Raw genomic sequence first — 25,761 nt, forward strand, 5'->3', positions numbered from 1 at the left:
ACATCATTTTGGAATAAGTTTTTCTGACTAAATTCTCCCATGGCCTTGAGCCTTCTCATGTTGGCACCAACTGGGTGAAGCCCGCTTGAGGGTGACTGCTGTCACCAGATGTCCATGAGTTAGGATTTCTGGCTGCCCCTCCGAGATGTTAGTAGCGCGGAGCAGTTGCAGCAAAAAGAAGTAAGCCCCTGTGAGTTGAAGGCAGCATTAAAAGACCCCAAAAGAGCTCTTGCCCCCCTCAAGGAGTCCTGGCTGAAATGTTCTTGGTCCTTGTCTCTTCCCACTCTTCTCTATACAGGCTGACAAGCTGGGGGCTGCCCCTTCTCTCTGCAGACCATTGTGAATAACCTCCTCTTTTTTTTTTTTTTTTTTTTTCTTTCCCCTCTAATTCCACTGTGTAGCAAAGCAAAGATCACGTAAGAAAACAAATGTGGGGTCAGCGTTCAGTTTACTTGCAAGTTCATTAAAACAGCAGTGTCTGGAGGCCTCTTGCCTAAATAATTTTATAATAGAAAACAGACTCTTGTTGCTTTCTTTTGGGCTACTATTTTTATTTGGTTGTTGTTCCTCAAGCATTTTGGTCCTATTTCAAAACTTGCTTCGATTAAATGAAGAGGGGATTTTTTTTGGTGCTTTCCAGTTTAAAAGCTGTGCTACTACTGCGAAACTTCTAGGAGTCCTCTGGATTATGAAGCTGGGATTGACAGGGATTTTCCTGACAAAATAACATTAAAAAAAACAACCTGTAGATTAAAAATTTGGAGGAAAATAATAGTAATAAAAAAAGCCCTTCCCCTTCCCTCCCCCAGCCGAGCTCTCCTGTTGCTGCTTCTGGCATGCATCACATCTTTGAGGATACAGTATCAGGAGAAAACTGTCACTTGGTGATGTATTAGGGTAATATATCATGAGAGCATCGTTTCTTTAGAGGATATGGGCAGTAAAAGACATGATTCTGGCCAGACAGAGCAGCAGGGGACCTTGCTTTTTTTTCTTCCCTTTTCTTTAATCTAGCCCTGTTTTTGTGTTGTACAGAAGTGAGTTTCTTCATGGGATATGACTTGTTGCAGAGTAAGTTAGGAGGCCCATTGGGCTTTTTAAACTCTTTAAGAAGTACATGGCCTCAAGGGCTGCTTTGTTCAAAGTTTTTAGAACAGGCTCAAGCCCAAACCCAGAGCATTTGCCACTGCCTAAATCTCCAGTGTAAGCGTTGAGTAAGCAGACTTCAGACGGAGAAGGCAATAAAGATGCAATGACATGTAACTATTGTTTGGATAATATATTTGTAGATTTGTCCCATCAAATTATGATGAAATGATATTTATAAAAAAACCCCAAAACAGTCAATGCTTCTCTTAAATAAATGCCAAATGAAGTTTTAATTCACATGAGTAGAAGAAAAATTGCTATCGGTCAGTGTTCAGTCTGTAATAGAAGATATAGTTATCTCATCCAAAAATAGGAATTCTGAACTGAGGGACTCAGATTTTGATGTACACTTTTTTTTAATTGTATTCATGGTTTTGTTTTTCTCCCATTGGCAATGTCTGCGGGAAAATGAGCTGAACACAGTCTATAGGACCAGGATGGCAATAGTTAAGAAACAAAAGTAGCGTATTGTTAAGACACCCTTTTGATGGGACTGAGTTAATTTTTGAGATGGAACAAAACATGACACCATGGATTGAGCTAAAATTTGTTGAATTCAAGTGATTCAATAATTTATTTTAAACCTTTGGCACAATCTGCTTTACCCTTTATGAAATCAACTTAATAATTCATCAGTACCATCTTCAAAAATTTTTTGGGCTAGAATTTACTTAGCGTGTTTTCAGACCAGTTTGGCTTGGGGGTGATATCAGCAAACTCCTTCTCCAAGCCATCCTATGGCACCTAAGGGGGGTCAGCAGAGCAGCGTGCTCCAGGAGCTGATACACCCAGGGCAGTGATGCTGCTCCACATCTGCTGACTCCAGCTGTGTGCGGGTGGCCTCTGGATTGAGCTAAGGTAGTAGAAGATTTTATGGCCCTCAGTTGCCTGTCCCTTCCCTGGGAGAATGAATTCTGCCCCATGGGCTTCGGTCAGGGTAAACCAGGCTAGGCTGGACCACGCATTCAAGATCACTCATTTTGCTCAAAATGAGTTGGGCAGTGATCATCCAAAAAGTTTTGCTGGCTGATCTGAGTGACTGGGAATATCCAGCAAGGGGTAGATCGTAAGCTTGTAGGGTTGGGTCAGTGAGCTGTAACCTTTTCCAGCAGCATGGGCACAGGTTTGCACCCTGAGCTTCAAATCAACAGGTATTGCCAGCGACTACTGTTGTCTTTGGTATTGGCGCCAGATTTAGGTGACTGATAATCAATATGAATTCTTTATTTACAAAGTAGAAAAACCATGAATTTGTTTTTTGTCTGTTTAAAACCACATTTAAAATTCACAGAAAAAGCCGTGAAATTTAAATGCGCATGCATCTCATGAAATGCAAAGGTGTGGTCTCCCACAAGAACCCCGGTGCATACCCCTTCCCTGAAACCTGGCTCCTGGATTACTATAGGTAGTTTTTCGGACTACAGTACGAATTGCTAGGAACTTGTGAAGACCATGTCTCTTACTTGTAGAAGACCATCATGCTGTTCTGTTGACAAGTAATGAGTTTTGCCTTTAACTTTACAGCTGAGGAACTCTCATCCAAAGTAGCACTTGGAGGTTGAGGTGGAGGCAGGGAAATCAAGAGCTAAACAGTCTGGATCTTGCTTTGGCTTTCTCACTGACCTAATCTGCAGTTACGGTCATTTTGTCTGGCTGTGTCTTTGTCGATAAGCTCACTGGAGCCGGGATGTAGTCCTATGATGTGCTTATGTGATGGCTGATGTAATGGGACCCTGATCCCAGCTGCAGCCTCGGCAGTTGTATTAACGCAAACAAATGTAAGAGGAGGAAAGCGCTTTCTTTTTACCATGTAGTAGTGCAGCAGGCTGCTGTTAGGGAGTGCCGGGATTGCAGCAGGCCACCGAGGTCACTTTCCGCATGCTGGTGAACATCATTAAACACAGCGAAAAAAAATAATAAATCTGTTCAGTCTATAAGGCGTTGTGAGTGATGTGTCCTGAATGATTTGCACATAGTTGTGCCTTCCTCACAGCAGTGGGGAATACCCATTTGCAGTAAAATTCTATATCATCTTTCAGCAAGGCCTTTGTTTTAATTGTCTTTCCTAGGGAGCGGGGAGAACTTGAATTATGAAGGGGGGAAGGGGGGCTGATGGTGGCTGAGCTGCAGCCACCTCTCTCCTTGCCCTCAGAGAGGCCAGATAAGCTAAAGAGATTACAGGGATGAGGGGATAAATCAGAGGCTACTGTGTGCTCTGCTCAAAAAAGGAAAAAGACATTCTGTGGACTGAACTGGCATATTTTGTTCCTGACAAAATACCATCATTTGCATCTAATGCAATTCGTGCTGAAATCACGGTCATGTTGTGCCAGGGGCAAGGACCTAATGCTGAAAGTACTGAAGCATATGTTTGGCTTCACTCCTGCAAGTTGTCCCATTGAAATGGAAGACATGTTTAAAATAATAGGACTTTTCTTTCTGTGGGGTGAGGCGTATGCCTTGGTGTTCGTAGGTTTATGTGGGTGAACAGAGAGAACTGTATCACTTTGCAGAGAACACACGCTGTTTCATAGGGAAATATTTTTTCCACCTTGAATTTAAAAACACACCTAGTGTGCTAAACCATTTTTGTTATTGTACCCACAAAATTTGTTTTTGCAAGTTAAAAAACCTAGATAATTGGAGGGGAACAAGGGAAATGAGACCTTTTTTCTCATCTCCCTTGACAGTGGTCCAAAATGTCTGCAAACATCTCTCCTTGGGGAGATGGTGTCTCCTCCCTGAAGCCAAATTGTGTGGCTCTTGCTCAGGCAGAGAAATGCTCATGGAAGACAGCAGTCCCACAGTATTAGCAGGGATTGCTTGCTTGCATCAACCCTGCCAATTGAAGGGAAGTTTGTAAATGGGACCCGAGATGGTGAGTTCCAGGTAGGAGTGCCAAAGGAGCAAGGGTACTATTTTCAGAAGGCGCCTCAGGATTTGTCTAGACCATGAGTTACGCACGTGTCTGAGCCTGTTCTCAAGTTCAAGCTGGCCCAACGTCGGGGTTGTCTGCACGTAAGCATAGGTGCAGGCACACTCTTGAGAGCCTGGTGCTCCCAAGCTTTGCTGAGGGACAGAGCCTGTGGCCAGCGCTGGCCCAAACCTTTTCTCCTGTGGCCCGTGTGGACCGAGCGTGGCTCCGCTGCACACTTGAGACGATGCTCTGGCCATGTGCAACATCTGGCAGAGAGCCATGAGCATGGCTGGAGAACGTGTGGGTCACGGCACGTGGCGTGCTCTGACTTGTGTTTGAGCCTGCCCTACATCTTGCGGTAAAGATGTTGCCTAAGCCACTTGAGTGCACTTGCTTCGTTAATTTTAAATGGCTTTTTCTTTTCCCAAGGTCATACGTGCGCATTTGAAAGTTGCATCCCAAATTCCCCGGGGGTAACTTTTGCCATTGAAAATTTTTGTTGTTTTGGTGGATGATCCCATAGGCTTCTCCTGGTAGAAATTTAAGGACACTCTGAACTACTTGGTGCGAAGTCTTATCAGAGTTACTAGTGGGATTGTGATGAATAAGGGTAAAAAATGAATATTTTCAGGATTAGCCGTTAATGGTAGTTTGTATTTCTACCTATTCTGTCCCTGTTGCTTTTATTATTTTTCTCTCCACAGCCTTTTTTTGGTTAAATGAAAGTTTAAGCAACATTTTTCCTATTCAATATAGATAGTTAATAACCTCAGGATATCAGAAATGCAGCGTGAGCCTCCTAAAAGCATATTCAATACATAAAAAGGAAAAAAACAATCAAGAAAAAACAGGACTCTCACAGTGGAAATCTAGCCCCCTGAGAACCCACATCTGCAAGGCCTTCAGCAGCCAGCTGTGACAGCACAACGGTGGGCTCGGGGTACCGCTGATAGAGGTGCTCCTTGGTACAGCCCTGAAGAAACAAAGCAGACTCCTGATTTATTTTTTTTCCTTTTACAAGCCAAATCCAGGTTGAAAAGAGCCATCCTCCCGGTGGCTGCTGTGAGCCGGCAGGAGCCCAGTGGGGAACCCTGTAGAAAGTTGGCTGTGGCTTCCAAGCTGTGGTTTGGCACACGTCCTCTCCAAGACCTCTGCCAAATATCCAGATTTCTTTTTAGTGGATTTTTTTTTTCTTTTCATGTTGGCATTTTATTTAACTGTACCACATGAGTTTAAGGCCATTAGTTTGATCTATTTTGTCACTAGAATGGGCTATTTTGTGTGGAGTTCTTTGATGGAAGGTAAAAATACAAGGCGTATGTAGAAGGTGAACAAATTGCGTTGAGAGGAGGTTGCAATAAAGGTAACATGAAGCAGGAACACTGGTATTAGGTCTGGTTAGTGTATCTCTCCTGTATGGGAATTTGACATCACCTTTGCATGTCAAGTCAAAGAGACCTTTGGTTCCCACTGGCAAAGCGTGGGAGAGGGGAGAAATGCAGGCACCCGGCAAAACTTTCTGATCCTTCCCCAAACGCGTTAAAACGTGAGTTCTCCAGCAGGAGAGGAGTCTGGGGTGATCCTCCGGCACTTCCCTAAATTTTCCTTTCTGAGGGAGTCTGGGATTCCAATGCGAACCCTTCGCCGAGCGGAGTGCTGACTGGGAAGTTGCGTCAGCTGTGGCAGCATTGTTCTGGATCAGCCTGACCTCTTTAAAAAAAATACGTATTTTTCCAACACTAATAAAAACCTTAGCTGAAGTTCTCTCCCTTTCTGTGTGTGTGCCTGAGCACTAAATTAAAAAAAAAAAATCCCAGATGTGAATCTATAAACCATCTGTTTAAAATAACTATTGTGCAGGACTATAATTAAAAGTTATTTATTATGAATCTTGGGATCCTATTATGGATTTGACTGACTCCCAGGTTTCTGATTTAGCAAATGGTTTATGTATTTATGAGCCATGTGTCTCTTCCGCACTTCTCGGTGCCAGAGTGCATGTCCTTTAAACAAAAGGAAAAAAATCCCCTACCCTCCCATAACTGTTGGCTTCTGAATGTTGCCGTCTAAGAAGTTTTTTCTTAAGAACAGCAAAAATCAAAGTATCTGAGAGCTTTCAACAACTCCAGAGATGCTGTTGACAACACAGATGGAGGTTTGGTAATACAGCTCTCCTGCATGCAGCTACTTAGCGACTTTTTAAATGTATGGCTGGGACAAGTAATGAAATGTTATGATTACTGGAGGTAGAAGGGGACGTATTTAGAAGGAAAGGATTTGTTGCTAAAGTCCATTTGCTCTTGCCCTCTGCTTTGCCCTTGTGAAATAGGAGGGAAGGAGGCAGCAAAATCGAAACAAGGAGATGGACAGTAGACATTAAGAGCAGTGTTTTGAGTGACAGGGTGAAGGGGGAAAAAAAAAAAGCTTCTGATGACAATTGCTCTTTGTTTTATCTTTGCACTTTTACACCCAGTGGGCTTAAGAGATCTGCACTGGATAATGCCTGACTGCAATAGACTAAACAATGATTTACCAGTCCTGTTTTATCTGCTGCTGTGCTATGATTGATCAGCATGGTACATTAACCCTTTCCTCTACATTTGCGGGCCTAGTTTTCCACAAGGTGCAGTATTGAGATAAAACAACAGGATTTTTGGAAAGAATTTTGGGATTAAATCTGGTCCTAGAAGCAACAAGCGGCACTTGGATGTGCTTCCCCGGAGCTATGCTATTCATCTTTTCATTGTTTAAGAGGGGTTTTGCTGTGAAGATTATGCCAGGGTAGTGTGTTGCAATGGTGGCTCTACCATATGTTTGTTCAGCGAAAAGCCCCAAAAGGAACGGTGCGGGCTACAGCCCTGAGCGATGCTGTACCTCTCACCCTGGAAAAGCAGCCCAGCCCCAATGGCAGGGAGTTAGGCACCTCGGGGTGGCATCTGAAACAGCCACTTTTGGAGCCATCTGGGACTTGCCTATAATACCAGCTTGAGAGAGGGAACATCAGCTTTGCAAATCCCACCCTGCTTAAGTGCTTAGCTGCCCTTCTCGTTCTGGCAAAGATTGGCTCTATTTACCTGGGATACGTTGACCTGTCCTTCCAGGCAGGAGGATGCTTCTCCTCCAAGAGACTGAGCTGATCTTGCTCTTTTCTTTAACAAAAAAAAAAAAGTGGAGGAGTGGTGAGTGTGGCACCTCCTGCCCACCAGTGCCCTCCACATCCAGAGGTAATTCAGAGATTAATCTTCCACTTTCCCCACAAGCATCCCTGCTTTTGGGAGCAGGAGGAACAAGCCCCTCTTCTGCTGAAGCTGGGCTACTGAGCAGTAAGTAGTTCAATGTCTACTGGGATAGAGAAAGGGAATATGAATCTGGAGCTTATTGCTTAAGACACCCTCCAAGGTGGAAGGACCCTTCAGTTCCTGTTGCTGCACCATGGGCCACTAATGTTCTTTACGTGGAATAGCTGCTTAATGTAAAACAGCCCTTGACCCCAGGACATGAACTCCAAAATCTTCCCTCCCAGACAACCTCCTAGCTGCTAGATGTACAGCCCAGCTCAGTTTTGCTTTCTCTTTCCAGTTACTTCCATCCTCACCTGTAATGTAGGTCCCAAGTTTGGGGTTGAGCCACCAGCATTGCTGGTGATAAGAGTAAGATCCAAATTTGGCTGCCATCCGGGTTGGCTCAATGGTACCAAACTTGTCATTGGCAGAGAGGATTTCTGATTTAAGTGATGTGGGGCAAGCAGGAGATTTTTACTTAGAAACAGTAACTAGCAAGTATCTCCTGTTTGAAATACGTGTGTCGGGGTCATCCTTAGGAACATTTTGTGTTGCCAACAAGAAGCAACCATGTCAGGATGTACATGAGGGCAGAGAGAGGCACCCGGTGCTCAGGGAAGAAGACAGCGAGAAGCAGCATGAGACATTTGCCCCAGGAGTCCCTTGGGACTCAGGGAACAAAAAGAAATACGGAGTTGTGCTTTACTTCTCGTCCCTCTCGCTGCTGTTTGCAATAATAATTTCTTCCTTTGAAGAGGTAGTCCGATGGGTAGCTGCCTGCCGCACCCCCTGATGTGGGTCCAGCCCAGCTAGGTTGGCCCAGAAGGGCGCCGTGCATCTTGCAGAGGTCTACAATGTACGCTGCAGCCAGGTAAATCACGGTCTCCAAAGGAACATACTCTAAACTGGATTTTGCCCTTCCTTCAAACCCGCTTTCATCATGCAGAAGATTTTCCCACAGATAAAGGTAACGGGGCTGCTAGGCTTATTAAACCTTTCCTTGGGCAAACTCTCATTTAAGAGAATCAGATCTTAGCAGAACCTTTTAAAATACAGACTGCTTGTAATCGATTTGGTAAAATTGACCCTTCAACAGGCTTTATGGAGGCAAAGTCAGGGGGCACTATGTTCACATAAAGGGAATCAAGATTTCACCCCGCGCTCTAAAAAGAAGTTGTTGAGCCAGTTGCACTGCTGTGCCGTGGCTGCTTTGTGCCAGTCCAGAGCTACAGACCTGCCATAAATTCAGCTTAACTCACCAGTTAAATTGCATTTATGGTTGCTCTGCAATGCTGGAGTGATGCAGAGCAGCCAGCACGTAGCAGCGACTAGCAGTGACCTGGCTTTTTACAGTAGTCGTTTGTGTCGCCGCAGCTGCGCTTTAGGGCCTGATTCTCATTTGCTGATTTCACACTGGCTTGGCGAGAGTGAGTCCTCGTTTACATTGATAAGATTGAAGTCCCTTTATAGCTCCCATCAGATCAAGCAGTGACTTTGAAGAAAATAATCCTCTGATTTTAGACAAAGAGCTGGAGTGTAATAAAAGCTGCGTGTTATCCTTCGCAGGCACCTTGAATAAGGCCACAGGGAGCAAAAGAAAAAGACTGGAAAGCACAGCTTCTTTCCCTTTAGTTTTATGATTTACATTTTTCTAGCCCTTTGATTTTTTGGTCTCTAATTAAGTCATAAGATTGGGTGAGGTGGGTGCTTGCATCTAGTAGATGGCCACCTGTGTCACTTAATGAACTGAGCTACTAATTATATAGGTGGAGGTGACTTCAGAGGGCTACTTTCAGTCAGGAATTTCAAGTAGCAAAATTTTACTGAAAGAAACGCCCAAAGTATTTGTTTTCTGCCCTTATTTAAAGGCAGGGACAACCAGAAGGGTTGACACCACAGGCTATAAATGGAATATTTCTCCTGCCCGCTGTCGCACATCCTGTATTGACATTCCTTAATGTGGTCAATGTGCTCTTTGGCCTTGGCCATCGCTGGCTTTTTGCCACAGAAAGATGACACTATAATGTACCGTGATTCTGCCTGCTTGTGGTGTTTCATCGATTCTCAGCATTTTGGGAAGAAAGACGAATTATGGCAGTCTTTTTTTCTAGTATAGTAGAGTAGCCTCTTTTGAAGGACCTGTGGGTAGCTAGGTAATACCGCTAGCTAAAAATTACTTTCAGCAGTGGCAGAGAGTTTTGTTTTCTTTGAGGTTGCCACCTCTTCGTCAGCTGTCTGTCCTTTTGTCACCGTGAGAAACGATTCCTGAGCTGTGCAGTTCGTGGGACAGCACCTCAAGACCATGAGGATATTTCAACAAGTGCGTCGTGGAGCTAGTTGTTCATTTCAGTAAAGTGGATTTATTCAGTGGGGAATGTTTTCTGTACTATGGTGGGTAGTGGTCACGAATTACTAAGTGGAGTTTAAACACCATTTACTTGGGCTCCTGGATAATTCAGAGACTGTTTTCTACTGCGTTCCTTCAAGGGGAGAAAGATGTTTTGAATCACAAGGACCTCTCCTGAAGTGAAAGAGCAGATTGCTAGCCTCACACTTTATTTTCTGAATTGCAAGAGATAGTAGCCATGGATTTGGTTTGCTTGCAATAGCTTTTGTCTATTTATTTATTTTATTTATTTTCAGAATAAGGAAGTGACATGCAAAAGGGAGAAGTGTCCGATGCTCTCCAAGGACTGTGCTCTCGTCATTAAGCAGAGAGGAGCTTGCTGTGAGCGTTGCAAAGGTGCGGTTCCCTTCCTGTTGTTTCCCTCTTTTTGAAATGTTAACAGTTCACATTTATGTTGCCAGAGACAGGACAAAGTTGGGAGCTTCTCAGCTGGGACTTGCTTGTCACCAGAGGCTAGAAAAGGGCAGTAACCCTAAGGAAAATAACTATGTTTACAAAGCTGATGGAGGTGCATAAATTCACATATTCGTCCTGTAATTATTAGTTCTTGCACAGTGACAATCCTTTAGAAATACGTCTTTACTGTACCTCATTGATATGTTGTCAGTCTTTTGAGAGATATCTCGTGTTCTAACTTTATCAGAAATATTTTAGGTCAACATCAATTTGCTAGTAATCACCAGTCAACAGGAATTCCTTAAATTTTTTCTGTGGTTGGACAGAATAGGAATAATGCTTCTAAGTAATAAAAAACAGAGTAATTAGCCATGACTATTTTTATTTCTCCTCATACGAGAAACAAAACAACTAAATTCTATTAATTTTACTAAATATTTCCTGATTCAAATAATAGACATTTTTTATTAAAGCCAAAACAGGCAACAATCTGATTATTATACGTTTATTTATTGATCAACACTGTATCTTCCAAGCGCTTTAGAATGAGATAATTATCAAATACAAAATTCATTTATTAATTTTTTATAAGCATGCATGGCGTGAAACAACCATGCTTATCCACATGTGAAATGTGCAAGAAGATGAAGTTGAAAACTAGTCTTTTTTTATATTGATGTAGTAATATGCTCTGAAACACTAATTTTGCTGAGGGACTGCTGATGCAATCGATGAGGGGGGAATGTTGGATTCAGACAGCTTTCCTTTTCTTTATTTTTCTCTGTTGTTTAATTCCCCAGTGGCGATAGAGTGGTTTTGAGAGGGAGATAGGGTAGGATAAATTGTTGGGAAACGCAAGCATTTATTGCCTTCCCAGAGGAAATACAAATGCAGGAAAACAGATTATGCTGAAACTCAGATGGAAGAGACATATGATGGATATGTGTTTTTCCTGGATGGCTGCAGAGGTGTGTTAGCTGCTGTGCTCATGGCTTGCTTCTGTTCTGCAATTTTGGAATAGGTTTGGCAAGCCCCAATTCGAGGATTTGTCTAGAAATCTGACACTTAAAAGGAAATGAACTGAAAAAAAAAAATTAAAGCATTACTGAAATAGTAAGAATTTGTAGTTACAGGTTTTATATAAATCAAATGTAATTTATTTCTTTTGTCAAATTGTTTTTAGTGTCAGCTTTATAGCACCTAAGTGTTGGTTTGATTAGGCTGGAGGTTGATTTTTCATTTCCATAATGGGATGTGTAGTTGGTCAATGATCTGAAAATTTTATATACGTACATGATTCTACACTAAAAGAAAACTAATGTTTCAAAGTTGAGGACAGAGTTATTACGTTAATATATTATCTTAATTCAGACTCCTTTTAAGATTTTTCTGTTTATCCTGAATTGGGTAAGTACCTACAGAACATTATTAATAGGCTCGAGCCTGGCATCTGCAGATTGGTATGCATGACACCTCCGATAGGAAAATGAATAGAAACTGTTGAAAAATAGGAGGCACATGGATAATTGCCATATGAGGGGGAAGAGCTATGTCTTACAAAGGTGCTAGAGTTCTTTGAATGTATCAGTAAGTATATGGACAGAGATCCAACTAATAGGCATCCAACAGGATTTCTTTCCAAAACCTACTAAAGAAACTAACCAGCCCTGAGTTTGTAGAGAAACTCTTCTCATCAACAAATCACTAATAGGTGGTGACAATGAACGGTTATTTTTGTAATGGAAAAAGGTTACTAGCAGATCCTTGCAAAGATCTCAACATGTCAACGTGCTCAGAAATGATCTAGAAAAGGGGTGAAGAGGGACAGAAAGTTTGCTGATGATGACCCGATCTCTTCAGCACGGTAAAGTAGGAGGGCTGCCTGCAAGGAGTTGCAGAAGGTTCTTAGGACACTGAACAACTGATGACAAAATGGTAAAGGAAGTTAACGTGGATGGGAACAAACGGATATACACGGGACAAAACAATCCTAACTTTACAAATATCATGCTGGGCTCTGAGTTGACAATTATCAATTAACAACTGTTTCTCAGTGTTATAAAACATACTTCTGTGGCAGGATCAGCTCAACTCCCAGTAGCTCTCCAAAGGGAAAACTGAATGTTGGGTTTATTAGGAAAGGAGCAGGGTACAAAACATAATGTCCTGTTACCCCTCTGTGTGAGTTCATGGTATGCCCACCGAGGGAATACCAGGTAAGCTGCTTATTCTCGCCCCTCTGGAAGCTAAAGTAGAGCTATGGAGCTTGCCCTGTATTTTTCACTTTTCTCAATGTCTCTGTTATTGGCTGCTATCAGAGAGCAGATACTTCTTGGCTAGAAGGATGTTTGGTCTGATCTAAGATGGCAGTTCCTATGTGCTTAAGAGGCAAGAACAGCTTTAAATTTCAGAATTTAAAAAAAAAGGGGGGGGGCTCTTGAGGGCTTAATTTTCAAATTAAATGCAAAATTTCTGAATAGGTTTTTCTACTCTTTCTAAAAGGCACCCGTATAACTACAGCAATCCCAACACCACACCTTGTCACCAGGTTGTTCTGGTGCCATGGGAAGAGGTTGATGTAGCCACCTCTACCCCCGGGGAGGCTGCTTGCTCTCCTGCCACTCTGAATGCTGCTGAAGCTTCTGTTCTGTGCAAAATCCAAAATGAGCGTCCCATGGGGAGTGTTTGGGGAATTAAGGGTGCAAACTCCAGCCTAGCTGCGTAGCACTTCAGCTACTACCTTTGGTGTCCCAGCAGCTCCCCGGCACTCCCTGCATGGATGTCAGCTGCAGCCAGGACTTGGCCCTGCAGCACTTGTTCTCAGTTACTATTTTGTCAAGTTGCCAGAGTGCCCATAGGGAATGCAAGCAGGAAAAGGGAAACAGGGATTTTTTTTTTTTTTTTTTTTTTTTACTGGTTGCATTTCATCTAAACGTGAACAAAATGTTACAAAGAGAAGACATCAGAACCTGATGGCTTTTTTCTTGGCTTCATTCCCAAAGCCTAGAAAAGCTTAATCAGGCCTTATGGGTTCTTGCCAGCTCTCTTCGATAGCTTCACGTCTTCCTACCTTCTGAAGAAATGAATGAATGAATGGCTGCTGTCATTTGAGTACATCATCAGGAGGATAACATCAAGACCAAAGGGTATGTTTCCAGAATTGGCTCGTGTAGGAAGGAAATCACCGTTCATGAGTCATTTGTGACATTGCTGCCAGGATATTTTATTCTATTATGACGAGTGCATGAGGGCTGGGTATGTGGGCCCAGTACCTCTGATAGCAAAGAAGTAGTCAGAAAGAGCTAAGAACTACTATGTGCCTGCAACAGCGCATCCAGCTGAACTCCCGTGTTTAGAGCTTTGCATACAGGAGAAACTGAATTGTTAGCAGTGGATTTTTCCTGCAAATGGTCGTGTGCTGAGCATTACTCCCTTACTTCCATTTGGGTATTTGGATGCTACTTAGATAACTTCTAACACTTTTTTTTTTTTTTTTTTTAAATTTTATTAAGAAATAAAGTAAGAAGCAGCAGCAAGTATAGCATTTGCAATCAGAAAATTCACTGTGGTGGAAACAACATGTTATCCCTAAAATATTAAAAGATTCGGCTTTACTTAAGATTTTAATCCTCCAGACTAGCAATGTGTTTTAACACTATTCTTGACTTCAGTCAGGCCTGTAAGGACCTTGGATAGTAAAGTCGGGAGGGCAAGGCTCTTTTTCGCTGTGTGTTTGTGCACAGTCTGGAACATAGAAATGTGGGCCCGTGATTATGGCTCCCTGCTGCAAGGAGAATGCAAACAACTAAGTATAATAGTGAAAACTTTCAGTGAGATTATTCTTCTGACAGATACTTACTGTAGTTTATAACATATACTGTATATCTCTAGCATACTATTAATTTTAAAAATATTAAAAAATTAAACCCTCTTATTACTTTAGCATAGGATAAATAGGCCACTTTTCATCTCTCATTTTATTTAATACATTTAATGAAAACATATGAGATCATTGAGATTATAGAAATATAGATTTGGCAGCATTTTCTTATTTAGTTGGATGGAGACCTGTCATTTGGATATAGAGCTCTCTAGACCTCTAATAATAAGTTATTTGCTCTCTGAAGAAGTGGTATTACCAGCTCAGGGCTGCATAAAGTTTGCATTTCTAAAATTGTGCACTGTATTCTACTCTCTTATCCTAAGAATCTGAATCTTCTATGGATGTGCAAAGACAAAATTGGTGGGTATTTGTTACAACAGATAAGATTTGTTCTGAAGTTTCTTTCACTTTCCAAGTACAATTTAGCTTTTTTCTGCCCTCATAAACTTTTGAGAGTTACTGTGCAGTTTTTTGGTTTGTGGTTTTTTAAAAATTAATGAATGATCTTAGAGGTTCACGTGCTATGCTTCATTGATCTGGAGTCTACCAGAGAATGGAATCACAGCCCAGGCAACAGCAGCACTAGTTCCCCTCAATATTGACTATCCAAAGCTATTGTAGTTAATTACGCATTTCTTGGAAAGGATATCAAATATTATGGTTGAGGATTGAAGCCAATTTCAACTCTTAGGGTGGCTTGCAAAGGAAGTTAGAGGGAGGGTATGAGTTTATCAGTGTTCTGGCTACTCTACTAACGCCCTGCAGGAGCCATACATTCATTTGGCACTTTGTTCGCCTGTGGACACCCCTCGTACGAGATACCTGATACCAGTTTGGTGCCCTGCTGTAAGACTGACTAGGAGGGCCTTCATGTGGGGCCCTGACGGGGCACTAGAACTTGCCGCCCATCCTCACATGCTATAAGGGAAGCTTTCAGAGGCAAGCGTGCAGCCTAATGCATGGAGGGGGATGGGCTGGGAAGATAATGATATATTTTCCTACTAAAATGTTTTTCATCTTCACCTGAATAATCTAGTCCTGGCATCTGTCAGAGCCTGGTTATGGAAAGAGATGGCTTGGGGACATAATCAAGTCTTAACTTTTCTCTTGGCCTCTCTCACTGCCTCTCAGTCTCTTGGTAATGTGCTCCTGCCCTGAACCAGGAGGCATGTTTCTTGAGGCTGGAGGTACAGGTTTGTCTCAACGTTCATTCAGTTTCTAGCTTTGTATTTCAAGTAAAGGCAGGGATTTTGAAGCAGTGACATATAGGCGCTAAGGACAGTATCATCCAGTATCTTCATTGTGCCAGCTTTTATTACTTCTGGTTATGCCTAAGAAAAGGTCTCTGTCTCTCCATCCTTCCTTGGAGTGAACTCTTCTTACAAAGGTCTTAGCACATACATTTCATATCCCTTGAATATCTAGTCTATGCTATTGTGTTCAGTGGCACCTCAAATTTCAGATTTTCTTATTACCTTGGTTAATACAATTTTCCATTTATGTAAGAGGCTTTTAATGAACTGTCTTGTCATGTTGTCATAAATACTTTTGCAGTGAAACATCAGTCGCCCAAACTTTTACAATCACAGAGAACTTGTTCAGGATGCTTGTATTAGAAAAAAGCATGAGACCTCCACTGTGATACGTGGATGCACTTGTACCTTGTGTGTGGACATTGTGTCCAGTGCAGCAAAGTAAAAGGAAACAGAAGACCAGGATGGACGCTTCACACAACATTCACGTGTAATGTTTCTCTGGAACAACATGATAAGCATCTTAGGACACTTCATACTGGACTAAGAGTTTATTTTACTGTTTAACTTTGAAGCCATAAGCTGTACTGATCACGAATGATTTTGCTGGTGTGAGGAAATTGGGTATAAATGGCAAGTAACTGTGTCACCCAGCAACATCATTCATGACACCCCTCGTAACCATGAGAGGTCACAGTTCTCCAGCTGCCAGGCTTGGCAAGGACATTGAGTATCTGCTCAAGATTCCGTGACAGCTCTAACTACATGGCATTTTGGGTCGTGAGGTTATTATGGACCCTGCAGAGTGACTTCATTCCCCCTATAGATAGATAGATAGATAGATAGATAGATAGATAGATAGATAGATATATGTGAAACACAAGACATTTGGGAAAGTGAAATTCAGTTCCAGTGGAGTACAGGGGGCAAAACCAGCACTGGGAGCTGTTGATGTCTTTGTTTCTGCTGCTATTTGCTCAGCGAATATGAGCTGCTTTGCATCATATGCCTGTGAACTGTGCAGTCCCAGCACAGCTCACCCCCACGGCCACTTTGCTGTGTTGTGTTGTACGCCCTTTACAGAGCCCCTGGGCCTCGCATCCCTTGGGTATTGTAATTGCGATGGCTCAGCTGCAAATAGGTTTGATTGTACTCCGTTACAGAGGAAAGAGTTGGATTTTCACTGTTTAGAGTTAGACTTAACAAGCATGGAGATTTTGTATACATTTTCATGCTTCTGTGTTGACAAATGAAGACCAGGGTTACCCAATAAGAACTTTAATTTTCTAGTAGCTGTCAATGGCTTTACCATCAAGACATGTGAAAATATATTTTATAATAGGTGTGTGTGTGATTCATACTTCTTTTATTTTGGCCAACAGATTTCATGCCAGGGAAATACTGCAGAATGTGCAAGTTATTTGGTTTTTTTGGGGTTTTTTTTGGTTGGTGGTTGGTTTTTGGGTTTGGATTTTTTTTTTTTTGGCTAGAACTGGTATTTCGTGTTAGCATGCCTGGATACCTCCCTGAGGACTAATTTATCAAACACTAAATAAAACATGTCTTCTGACTGTTTTCTTTTTCCTAATGTTTATTTTCCATGCCAATAGAGAGGTTACTTTTTTAAATAGTGAGAGGAGGGAAAGCAAGAAAAAGACCTAATAGGAGAAGAAAGATGCTGAAGAAATGAGGGATGGGGAGCCAGTCTATTGTTCACCAATCTATCACTTTCTCTTGGGAGAATAAGGAAATGACTTGTCTATAAAATTCTCATTAGCCTAAAAGAAGCAAAAATCTCTTCTGGAATCTTATTAGGCAATGTCAAATTGAGTAATAAAGGCTTGTTTTTAATGAACTCCTGAGGACACTGGTTGAGCTTTAGCATTATTAAACTGTCTCTTACAGTCAATTTCCCTATCTTCATGATATCGCTCTGTGCTGGGGTGTCTGGGCAAGAAAAAAAGGGTCATTTAACAATGTTACTGGATTCGGAAAGACAAATGGCTTCCTGATTGTCAACTTGTCTACATGCCAATAACAAAATCAGCTATAATTTGCCTCTTTTGTTATTCCAGGCCAATTCTGTGTGAGGATGCTTGTTTTGGAATTAAATTGCTCTCTTTCAAATTAAATCGGCCGAAGGTTGATTTATTATGTTTGAAACTAAGGTGCTCAAGTAAGGCATGTTCAACATCGAAACAAAGTAGCTAAATTAGTTAATTAGAAGTGATTTAACTGTTTTATCATCATTTTTTGTGCAGGAATGACTGAAATCTAGTGGATCATTTTGCCTTTATGAGGTGACTAGAGCATAATTAGCAGTTTCCGCTGCATATACAACAATTGACCAACTTCAAAGTATTCAGTGGTTTGGTTTGATTCAGATAAGCAACTTTCAGCTTGCGTGTTTATCCAGGACTTATCTGAACTGTTTGAGTTGAAGTAGGTAATAGGAACAAAACCTACAAGTAACTGGAAGTTAATATTTTACATTAATAAAACACCAGCTATTCTTAAAGAAAGAAGCAGGAAAGACTAAAGAATTAGGACACACTCCTTGATATGAATCACCTTAGCTCCATTCGAATTGATGTAGACCACTGATATTTAACTCCCTTCTGTATGTGGAATCCTGAAGGTTTTCCTTATGGGGTATATGTCACAGGATCAAATTTACCTATTAATGTCAAATCTGTTAGTTTTCATGTACTCCTTAGAATATTCTCAGGCTTTTCAGGTTGCCCTCTTGAAAACCTCCTCTGTAACCCTTTGTTTTAAAGTTTTATTTTAAGTAGGTATTCAGGCAGAAGTGGATGGCATTTAAGTGATTGTGCTAAGCTCTGAACTTTCTTGATATATTCTTTTCTCCTGCTCTCCCTTTCAAATGGTGGATGAAGACAGTAGGTTAATATAATAATATTTCCAAAGGGAATTAAAACAGCTTTTAGGAACTTGAAGTATGTTCCACCATACTCTGTTGTAGAAATTGACATCAGGGACTTTGCTGATGCCTTTGGACATGAGCGATTCAGTGATGGCTACTTTCCAAGCTGAATATGGTGGACCTTTAACCATGGGCGAGCTAGAACAGTTCAAATGAATTGGCAAATGGAGTGAGGCAGGTTTCACTCAGCTGAGTTTTGGTGAGGCTCATAAATTTCCATGCTATGAGTAGGTGGGCTAGGAAAGCCCAGTATATGTTTGCAAGGTGTCAGCTGAGAGATTTGTACATTGAAAGTGAGGTTCAGAAAAAAATAGCTGGTATGTGGACTTTGTTTCTTTCTCCTTTTGAAGAGTTAGCAGTGGGTGTAGCTCTGGGGCATCCAAAGGGCAGAGTGTCAGGGCACACCTCTGGTCAGAGATAGGTTAAAATCTTGCCCGGAGATTGCAAAGCACTTCCTTTCTTGCCCTCTCTTCAGTTTGCCTGACATTCAGCCTTCCCCCAGCTCTCACCAAGCCTGCTCGTGTTACTGGCTAACTCTCCCTTCATGCTGTTTTCCTCAACTGAGCATCTGCTAAAATCCAACTCCCACCATGCCTCGTGTTGGTGCTTGCATGATGCTGCTCTGACTCCCTTATTCAACCTGCTGGCCTGTGCCAAAGCTGGGGAGCAGTCTTGGTGTCTCCAATGCTTCTGCAGACTTTTCCACCCTGGTCACCATTTCTAAATTTCCCTTTTGCTGCCTGCAAGCTCTCCCTGCCATAGTTATTTCTGGTGTGCTGTCCCCCAGTGCTTCCAGCACCACGTTATCAGTGACAGAAGTGGCTTGCGGGCAGGTGGAGTTTGGCTCCCCCCTTGCTGCTTTCCACAGGGAAAACAGCTGGCACTGCGGGGCAGAGGATTTCGTAGCATAGTTTGGATGTGGACTTCAAGTAAGAGCAGTGGGGACTGCACGGACGCACAACTTTCATGCTTTCTCGACTAGACTAATCTTTGAACTGAAAATTTCACTTTAATATGCACATCTGTACATGTAGATTAGCCCAGGGTCATTAGCTTCCTTACAGAGAAAACATCTTAAATTAAAGAACATAATTGGTGAGCAAATATGCAAGGTATTTTGCAGTTGCTAGATTCCAACCTGGCCCTTAATTCTGCACAGCGCTGAAGACATCGGACCCATCTGGTGAAACACACACACGGATATTTAACAACACAGCTCATTCCATCTTGAGTGTCCGGCTCATGTGTAAACTCTTTCTTGGACTGGGACCAGTATGCCAGTATGGCTTGGACTTCTGCAGCTTGAGGATACTAAAAGGCATTGAACAGGCTCTGCTATTCATCAGAGTTTGCAGTGGGCAGTAAGTGAGACTGTGCTACAAGATTAGCTCGGTGTTTTTCAGAATGGTACTTCAAAATGCATAAGAGGAGTTTAGGGCTTCGTGTTCCTCTTTTGATGTGTTGGCCTGCGTGCATGAGAGCTCACGCAGAACTTTATTAATATGCTGAAAAGCTGAATGCTTCTTTATTATTCGAAATCGCTTCGTAGGGGCTTTGCTACTTAAAAAAATATGAGATTCAGATGTATAATTTGTACCTTCCAATATTTGTCAAAGATTAAATTATCACAGCCAGCTCTTAGACTGCTGATCAACTCTTTTAAAAACATACCTGTTTCAGCTTAGGTAAGTGGAACGGCCACAGCATCTGCAGATTTCTCCTATGTTGCTCTGTACTTAGCCTGGAAAAATGTCTGAGTACTGCAAATCCTGAAGTACAAGTCTTCTGTTGTTTAAGATCTTAACTGAAGGCAGTTAACACCTTTGTAAATGATCTCTGTCTATATATATCAGGTTTTCTTTAAATTTGGAGTTGAGTACAAAAAGATTTTGTGAGTATTTTAAGTTCCTTAGCAGTTTGGAGCTGTGACCCTCAAGTTTTCTTATACAGTGGGCTCAAAGATTTACTGGTGTAGGGCTGATAACTTGCCTTCATTTTCAGAAGGGCATAAAACGTAGCCCAGAGCAGTTCAGGACACTGCACCCTGCACAGCACAGAAGGACTTACCGTAGCTGCTGAGCTAGGGTGTGGAAAGAGCGGTGCCGTGGGCATCATTTGACTGATTGTAGTTTTCTGCTTGGTGACTCTCTGTATATATCTGCGTTTCAAAGTCTCTGGCAGGACTCCTGTTGGTTTCATGGGCTCTTTGATCAAGCCTATTTTGAATAAAATAGACTAGGGAAAAAAACCCTCAGAGCAGTAAATGGAAAATGGGCATTTTTCCTGCAGAAAATGGGGTATGTGTTGCTTTTAAAAATTTTTTTTCAGAAACACTTTGGCTCTCCAAAGAATTAATTTTTAATTTAAACAATGTTGCATTAATAAGCTAATTCTTTTAAAACAAATATTTTATTTCCACTTAATATGTCTTTTCTAATTTTGCTCTTCTGGTGAGATAATTTATTCTTTTCTTTGTGTTCCCCTTTGGTTTTCCCTTTTGCAAAATACCAGAAAACAGTGTAAGAGAATGGGAAGGAAACTAGTAGGAACATGTAATAAAAAATGTGAAAATTAAGGTGTGTTTTTTTCCCAAACAGCTCAACGAAACTTCATTTTGCACAAAAAATGCTTGCTGATCCTGCACACAGGCAAACCAACCTATTTTCTGTTAACAAAGTTGTCATATAACACACAAAGACATATAAAGCCAAACCCTGTGGGATTCCAAACTATCCCCACTCAGAGATTCACCACCCACACAGAAAAGCCTGATGGCTTTTAGTGTATGTGGATGTTGATCCCTTCTGTCATGAAAGCGGAAAAAGAGGTATAAAGAAGGGGTAGCTCTGCCGATGTCAGTGCATCCATGCTGAGCTGCGCTGGCTGAAGTGCTCTCGTGGGGGTTTTGGTTAATGGATGAGGATAGCGCAGCCAGGCTGGATGATGAACATTTCCAGCTCTTCTCTTACCCTCTCTCCTCCGTCTCCCCTCTCCAGTGCACGGGTGGCTGAGCAGCTCCTGAATGGACAGCAGAATAGCCACTGACATCCATGTTTAGGTAAATTGTGACTGATTTGTCTTGAACGGTCATAGTTTATAAGGAGTTTGGTCAGTCATGCACCAGGAGCAGACATCTGAGGTGGGGGTTGCTTCCAACCCTCTCAGGGCACGATCCCTCTTGTCAGTCCCAGCTCTACCTCTTCTGTTAACCCAGAGGAGAGGATGGGTTGCTTTTAGGATGCTGCTCTGTGATCCTCAGCAGCAGCCTCCCACAGGATGATTGCTTTCAGCCTAACTGACGTGCTTCTGTCTCTTCCTCTAGATTGCAGTTTTGGAGGAAATACGTACAACAGCTCTATGAAATGGCACCTCCCTAGCAATCCCTGTGTTACATACCAGTGCCAGGTAAGGATGTCATCAGCATCGTAGTAATTGAGTTGTAAGCTTTTCCCATGAAATCCTGAGCCTTTTTTATCCAATCCAAATAACTCGAAATATGTTATACCCAGAGCACAATACGGAATTTGCATTTAAAGTAGTTTAAATCCACTCGGATGTGGCCAGCTATAACCAAACATTCAGAAGGATAGGTTTTATATGACTTGCTGAAGGAGAGGTACACAGCCGTGCCATTTCCTGCTGTCTTGACCTTGAAATAAGTCCTCATTTTTCAGCATGCTAAGCCTTTTCTGAGATACAAATTATTATTCTAGTAATTGGACACTTCTGTGTGTATGTATCCATGGGTTTTAGTTGGGATGTTCTTTAAGAGAAACCCACAACCAAATCTTCTTTTCCTGGGCTCCTGCACTGTTAACACAGCAGCATTTTTGGTAGCTTGCCTATCTGAAACAATAACATTTGCAAGATTGTCCATTTTCAAGGACAAAACAAGTAATTAAAGAGGTAATTTTAATTTCTCTCTGTGAATAGAACTGCAATTTTTGCTGATAATTTGATCCAGTTTTAATAACACTCAGGCAGTTACTAAGAATTGCAACTGTTGGAAAGAGGACAGATGAATGAGTATGAAGAGCTTCTACAAATACGAAAAAAGGGTTTCAAGATTTTTCTTTTTTCGTGATATTTCTGCTCTACAAAACCTACCCATGTTTTTAAAGACACATGCACTGAGAAGAGAGTTGGAGCAGCAGTATTCTGTATCCTTGCACTTAATGAAAAGATACAGCCTTAATTTAGATACTGTAATTGCTACTAGCTGCATGAAATGAGCAATCCTTTATTGCCTGTTTCAGTGTCTAAATGCAAAACTAGGTGATCTTATTTACCCTAGACCTACACATTTTAAAAAAAGGGTTTCCCTAGCCTCCAAATGCAAAGCTGCAAGCGGCAAAAAAAAAGTAGCAACCTTTTGTGCACAGATCCTCACACCCAGATTTGTTCAGGAGGACTCTTGACTTCTTGAACAAGAAGTACAGGAAATGTTAATTTACTAATACTTATCAGGCAAAGCATCAAAGATAAGCGTCTCCCTCTGCAGAACAAGATGCTTTTATCTGCTTTCTAAGCCTTTTTTCCTCCAAGGGGAGAGGGATGAGAATGCCTTGTGTCTGGCCTGTTTTCACCAGAGCTGCATGGCAGATTACTGTGGCTACGGATTCCTGATAAAGCAGGATTCCTTCTCCTAAGAAGGTGCTTGGTTTCTTACCTGATGCATTTTAAGGCAAATCCCATGTCTGGAGTCAGGGAGACTCAAGTGGGTCTTTTGATTGTGGATTAACCTGAATCCTGATATCAGGCAGCAGGTACAGAAAGAAAAGATGTTTTGAAATCCAGTGCTCCGCAACATTGCCGTGTTTTAATTGTACCACTAGTAATTGTGGATTTTTCCTTGTTAAAGCAACCACAATGCTAACAATCCACATATCTGATCTGCTTCTTTTTCAGGAAGGAGTGATAGTAGAGTCGGAGGTACAGTGTGTTGTTCATTGCAAAAACCCTTCCAAATTCATGGGGATGTGTTGTCCTGTGTGCCCAGGTGAGATTTCACGGGAAGAGGCTGTTCCACGTGTGCAACTGTGTTTCTAACGATAACCATCATTAGCTAGGAGGTTGCCTCTAACCTCCGTTACACTTGACAAGTTACTAAAATGTGAGCCAGAGGCTTGCAATGCACTAAGTGACAGAGAAGAGCTTAATATTTTTTAGTAGAGGGCGTGCAGACTAGGGGATGCCTGTGGCAATATCCACATATGTATTTACATAATTTTGCAGAGGGTCTGTCATCTGAGTTTGCCTGTCTGATGACTGGGATTTTGTTAGAAGGGGAAGTATAAGAGTAATCTTAAAACTAGGAGACTCAGTTTTTGAAGGGGAGTGGGAACGAGTGGCCTTTGTGAAGCATAGTGGCAAATTAACACGGTTTTATAGGCTAACTGGATTTCAACAGAGGTTTTGTAAGTAAGCACTGCTCCAGTTGTGATAGAATGGGTTTATTATATTCTAATTTGTTATAATTTCTGCCAATATCTAATAGTCAGGGAGTAAATGTGAGTAATAAAAAGCAAACAGCTTAGAAAAGTGTTTCAAAGCCACTTTTAACTGAAGACCTGACTTAGCCTTAATTTCACTGGTGCAAATTCATCTGCTATAGAAGGATGCTTTCTTTCCCCCCAAAATATTTTGGGGTTCTCAAGGCCTTTGTAAAGGCTTCTGAAGTGATTTGTATCAGGTAGGATGGTACAATTTGCTTTTCATATTGTCCTATGGTGGGGTCTGTTATAGCAAAAAGGCAGTATGTTATCCTGAGCTACACTTATTCAAATGCTGTTTTCCAGGTTGTATATTTGAAGGGAGACATTACAATGAAGGAGAAGAATTTAGGCCTGAAGGAAACAAATGTACCAAGTGCTCTTGTATTGTAAGTATTTGCCTTTTGGCGTTGTATCTCCCTGTATGAACTTCAAAAGGCACATTATTATTGCCATAACAAAGCAAAAAAAAAAAAAAGGAATTCGACACTATTATGCATTCTTCGCTTGGAGTTCAGGTTTCTGTTGAAGATTTTACTACACTAATACATTATATCACTCATATTCTGAGTTTATCATCTTTTTTTGTGACCTTACACTGTAGGCAGATAGAGCAGGATATTTGGGAGAGGGTCGATGCGTTAAATTAATGATGGGGTTTTTTTGTGATGGGATCATGTGGGAGGAGACAGAAAGCTTTCTCGGTTTCATCTATCGATCAACATTTATTAGATGTTTCCTTAAACTGATCTTTTCAAGGATTCCTTTGAGCCATATGCGGCAAGAGCCTTTGCTCTGAGTTACTGAGTGAAAGGATGAGGGTAGCCTCCTTAGGCTGTCCCAGGTGGATTTTGGCTTGACGCTTAATGAAAAGGTCATATCCTGGATTTTATCCTTGACTAGCAACAATATAGAGAGGAAGTAATAATTGCATCCTTTGGGTAATGAGCACAGGCTTCTCTCTCACTTCCATTAAGTTAAAAGATAATGCTGCATGAGTTGGGGCAGATAACTTTGACTTCATTGGTGTGATCTGTGAGGCCAGTAAAATGCAAAGTTCAAATCACTGCTTTTGTTGCAATTGATGGGCTGGTTATCAGCAGAAAATACAAGGCCAGGGAGCTTTACATTTCAGTAGAATGCCAAGAGTTTTGTCAGTACCAGACACAGCTCTCCTGCATCGTGAAAATAAAACAAAATTAAAAAGGGAGGGGAGAAGGATAGAATTTAAAAATTAATATGTATTTGTACATAGAAACACACACACATTTAATGAAGCTGCTGCAGAGAACTTGGACTGTTGTGGGGAAAAAATTCTGGTAATCTGTGAAATTAATTTACACTAAATCATCACTGCTCCTGTGGAGAATTAGGCTGCTTGGGTCATTTCCCACCCCAACCCCCCCCCCCAAGTTTTAATCCTGTACTAATGAAAATATGCTGTCACGTACGTCACAGTGATGTACGCCCTGGGCTCCTGCTCTGCTGAATGCCTTCTGTCCCAGGCAGAGGAACATTGCTCCCTCTGTACTCGGTGGGTCCCCCTTTCACTTCAGCTTCAGCTGTAAAGCAGTAGCTTTACACTCCAACTTTCCTTAGTCATGTTCCTCAGGGGAAGGCAGGTCTGAATGGTTGAGGAGTCTGTGGAGACATGCTTGAGTCTTTTTGGGCTGTGCTTTGCTCTTTCGTAAGTACTGTACAGATATTGCCTGTTGCCCAGTTGTTGGTGTGCCGGTATCTGCTTGACCAACTTTCCTTTGTTCTCTAAATAACAAAAGCTGAGAAGAGCGTGGGAGGTGGGAGATATCTGGGGAGAGACATATAAATAAATATAGGAATATAGGGTCAGACCTGATGGTCTTTCCTTGGCAGTTACCAGTCTCAGCTACATTAGAGAAGGACACGCATCGGCTACTGATAGTAAGACTTTTAAAGCCTCAAGCAAAAGGCTTAATGATCCTTTCTGAGAAAGATGGTATGACAGTTTGGGATGTTAATGACATCTGTATAAAATGTCCAGCTCTAATTCTGAATCTTAC

The 25,761-nt window shown here is 41.7% G+C and overlaps 1 protein-coding gene across 4 annotated transcripts in view; it reads left to right on the forward strand.

The window, feature by feature from the left end:
- Positions 1-25,761, forward strand: part of BMPER (BMP binding endothelial regulator) — a 150,983-nt gene that overhangs the window by 15,787 nt on the left and 109,435 nt on the right. For 3 of the 4 annotated variants that reach the window (XM_054817378.1, XM_054817380.1, XM_054817379.1), the window contains 4 exons: positions 9,991-10,090; positions 21,553-21,635; positions 23,139-23,229; positions 24,029-24,111. In XM_054817378.1, coding sequence (XP_054673353.1) covers positions 9,991-10,090; positions 21,553-21,635; positions 23,139-23,229; positions 24,029-24,111 — 357 coding nt within the window. The remainder of the gene's footprint in view (positions 1-9,990; positions 10,091-21,552; positions 21,636-23,138; positions 23,230-24,028; positions 24,112-25,761) is intronic. The other variant, XM_054817381.1, reaches the window with a different exon arrangement.

The sequence above is a fragment of the Grus americana genome, chromosome 2, assembly GCF_028858705.1.
Source record: "Grus americana isolate bGruAme1 chromosome 2, bGruAme1.mat, whole genome shotgun sequence".
Taxonomy (NCBI): Eukaryota; Metazoa; Chordata; class Aves; order Gruiformes; family Gruidae; genus Grus; species Grus americana.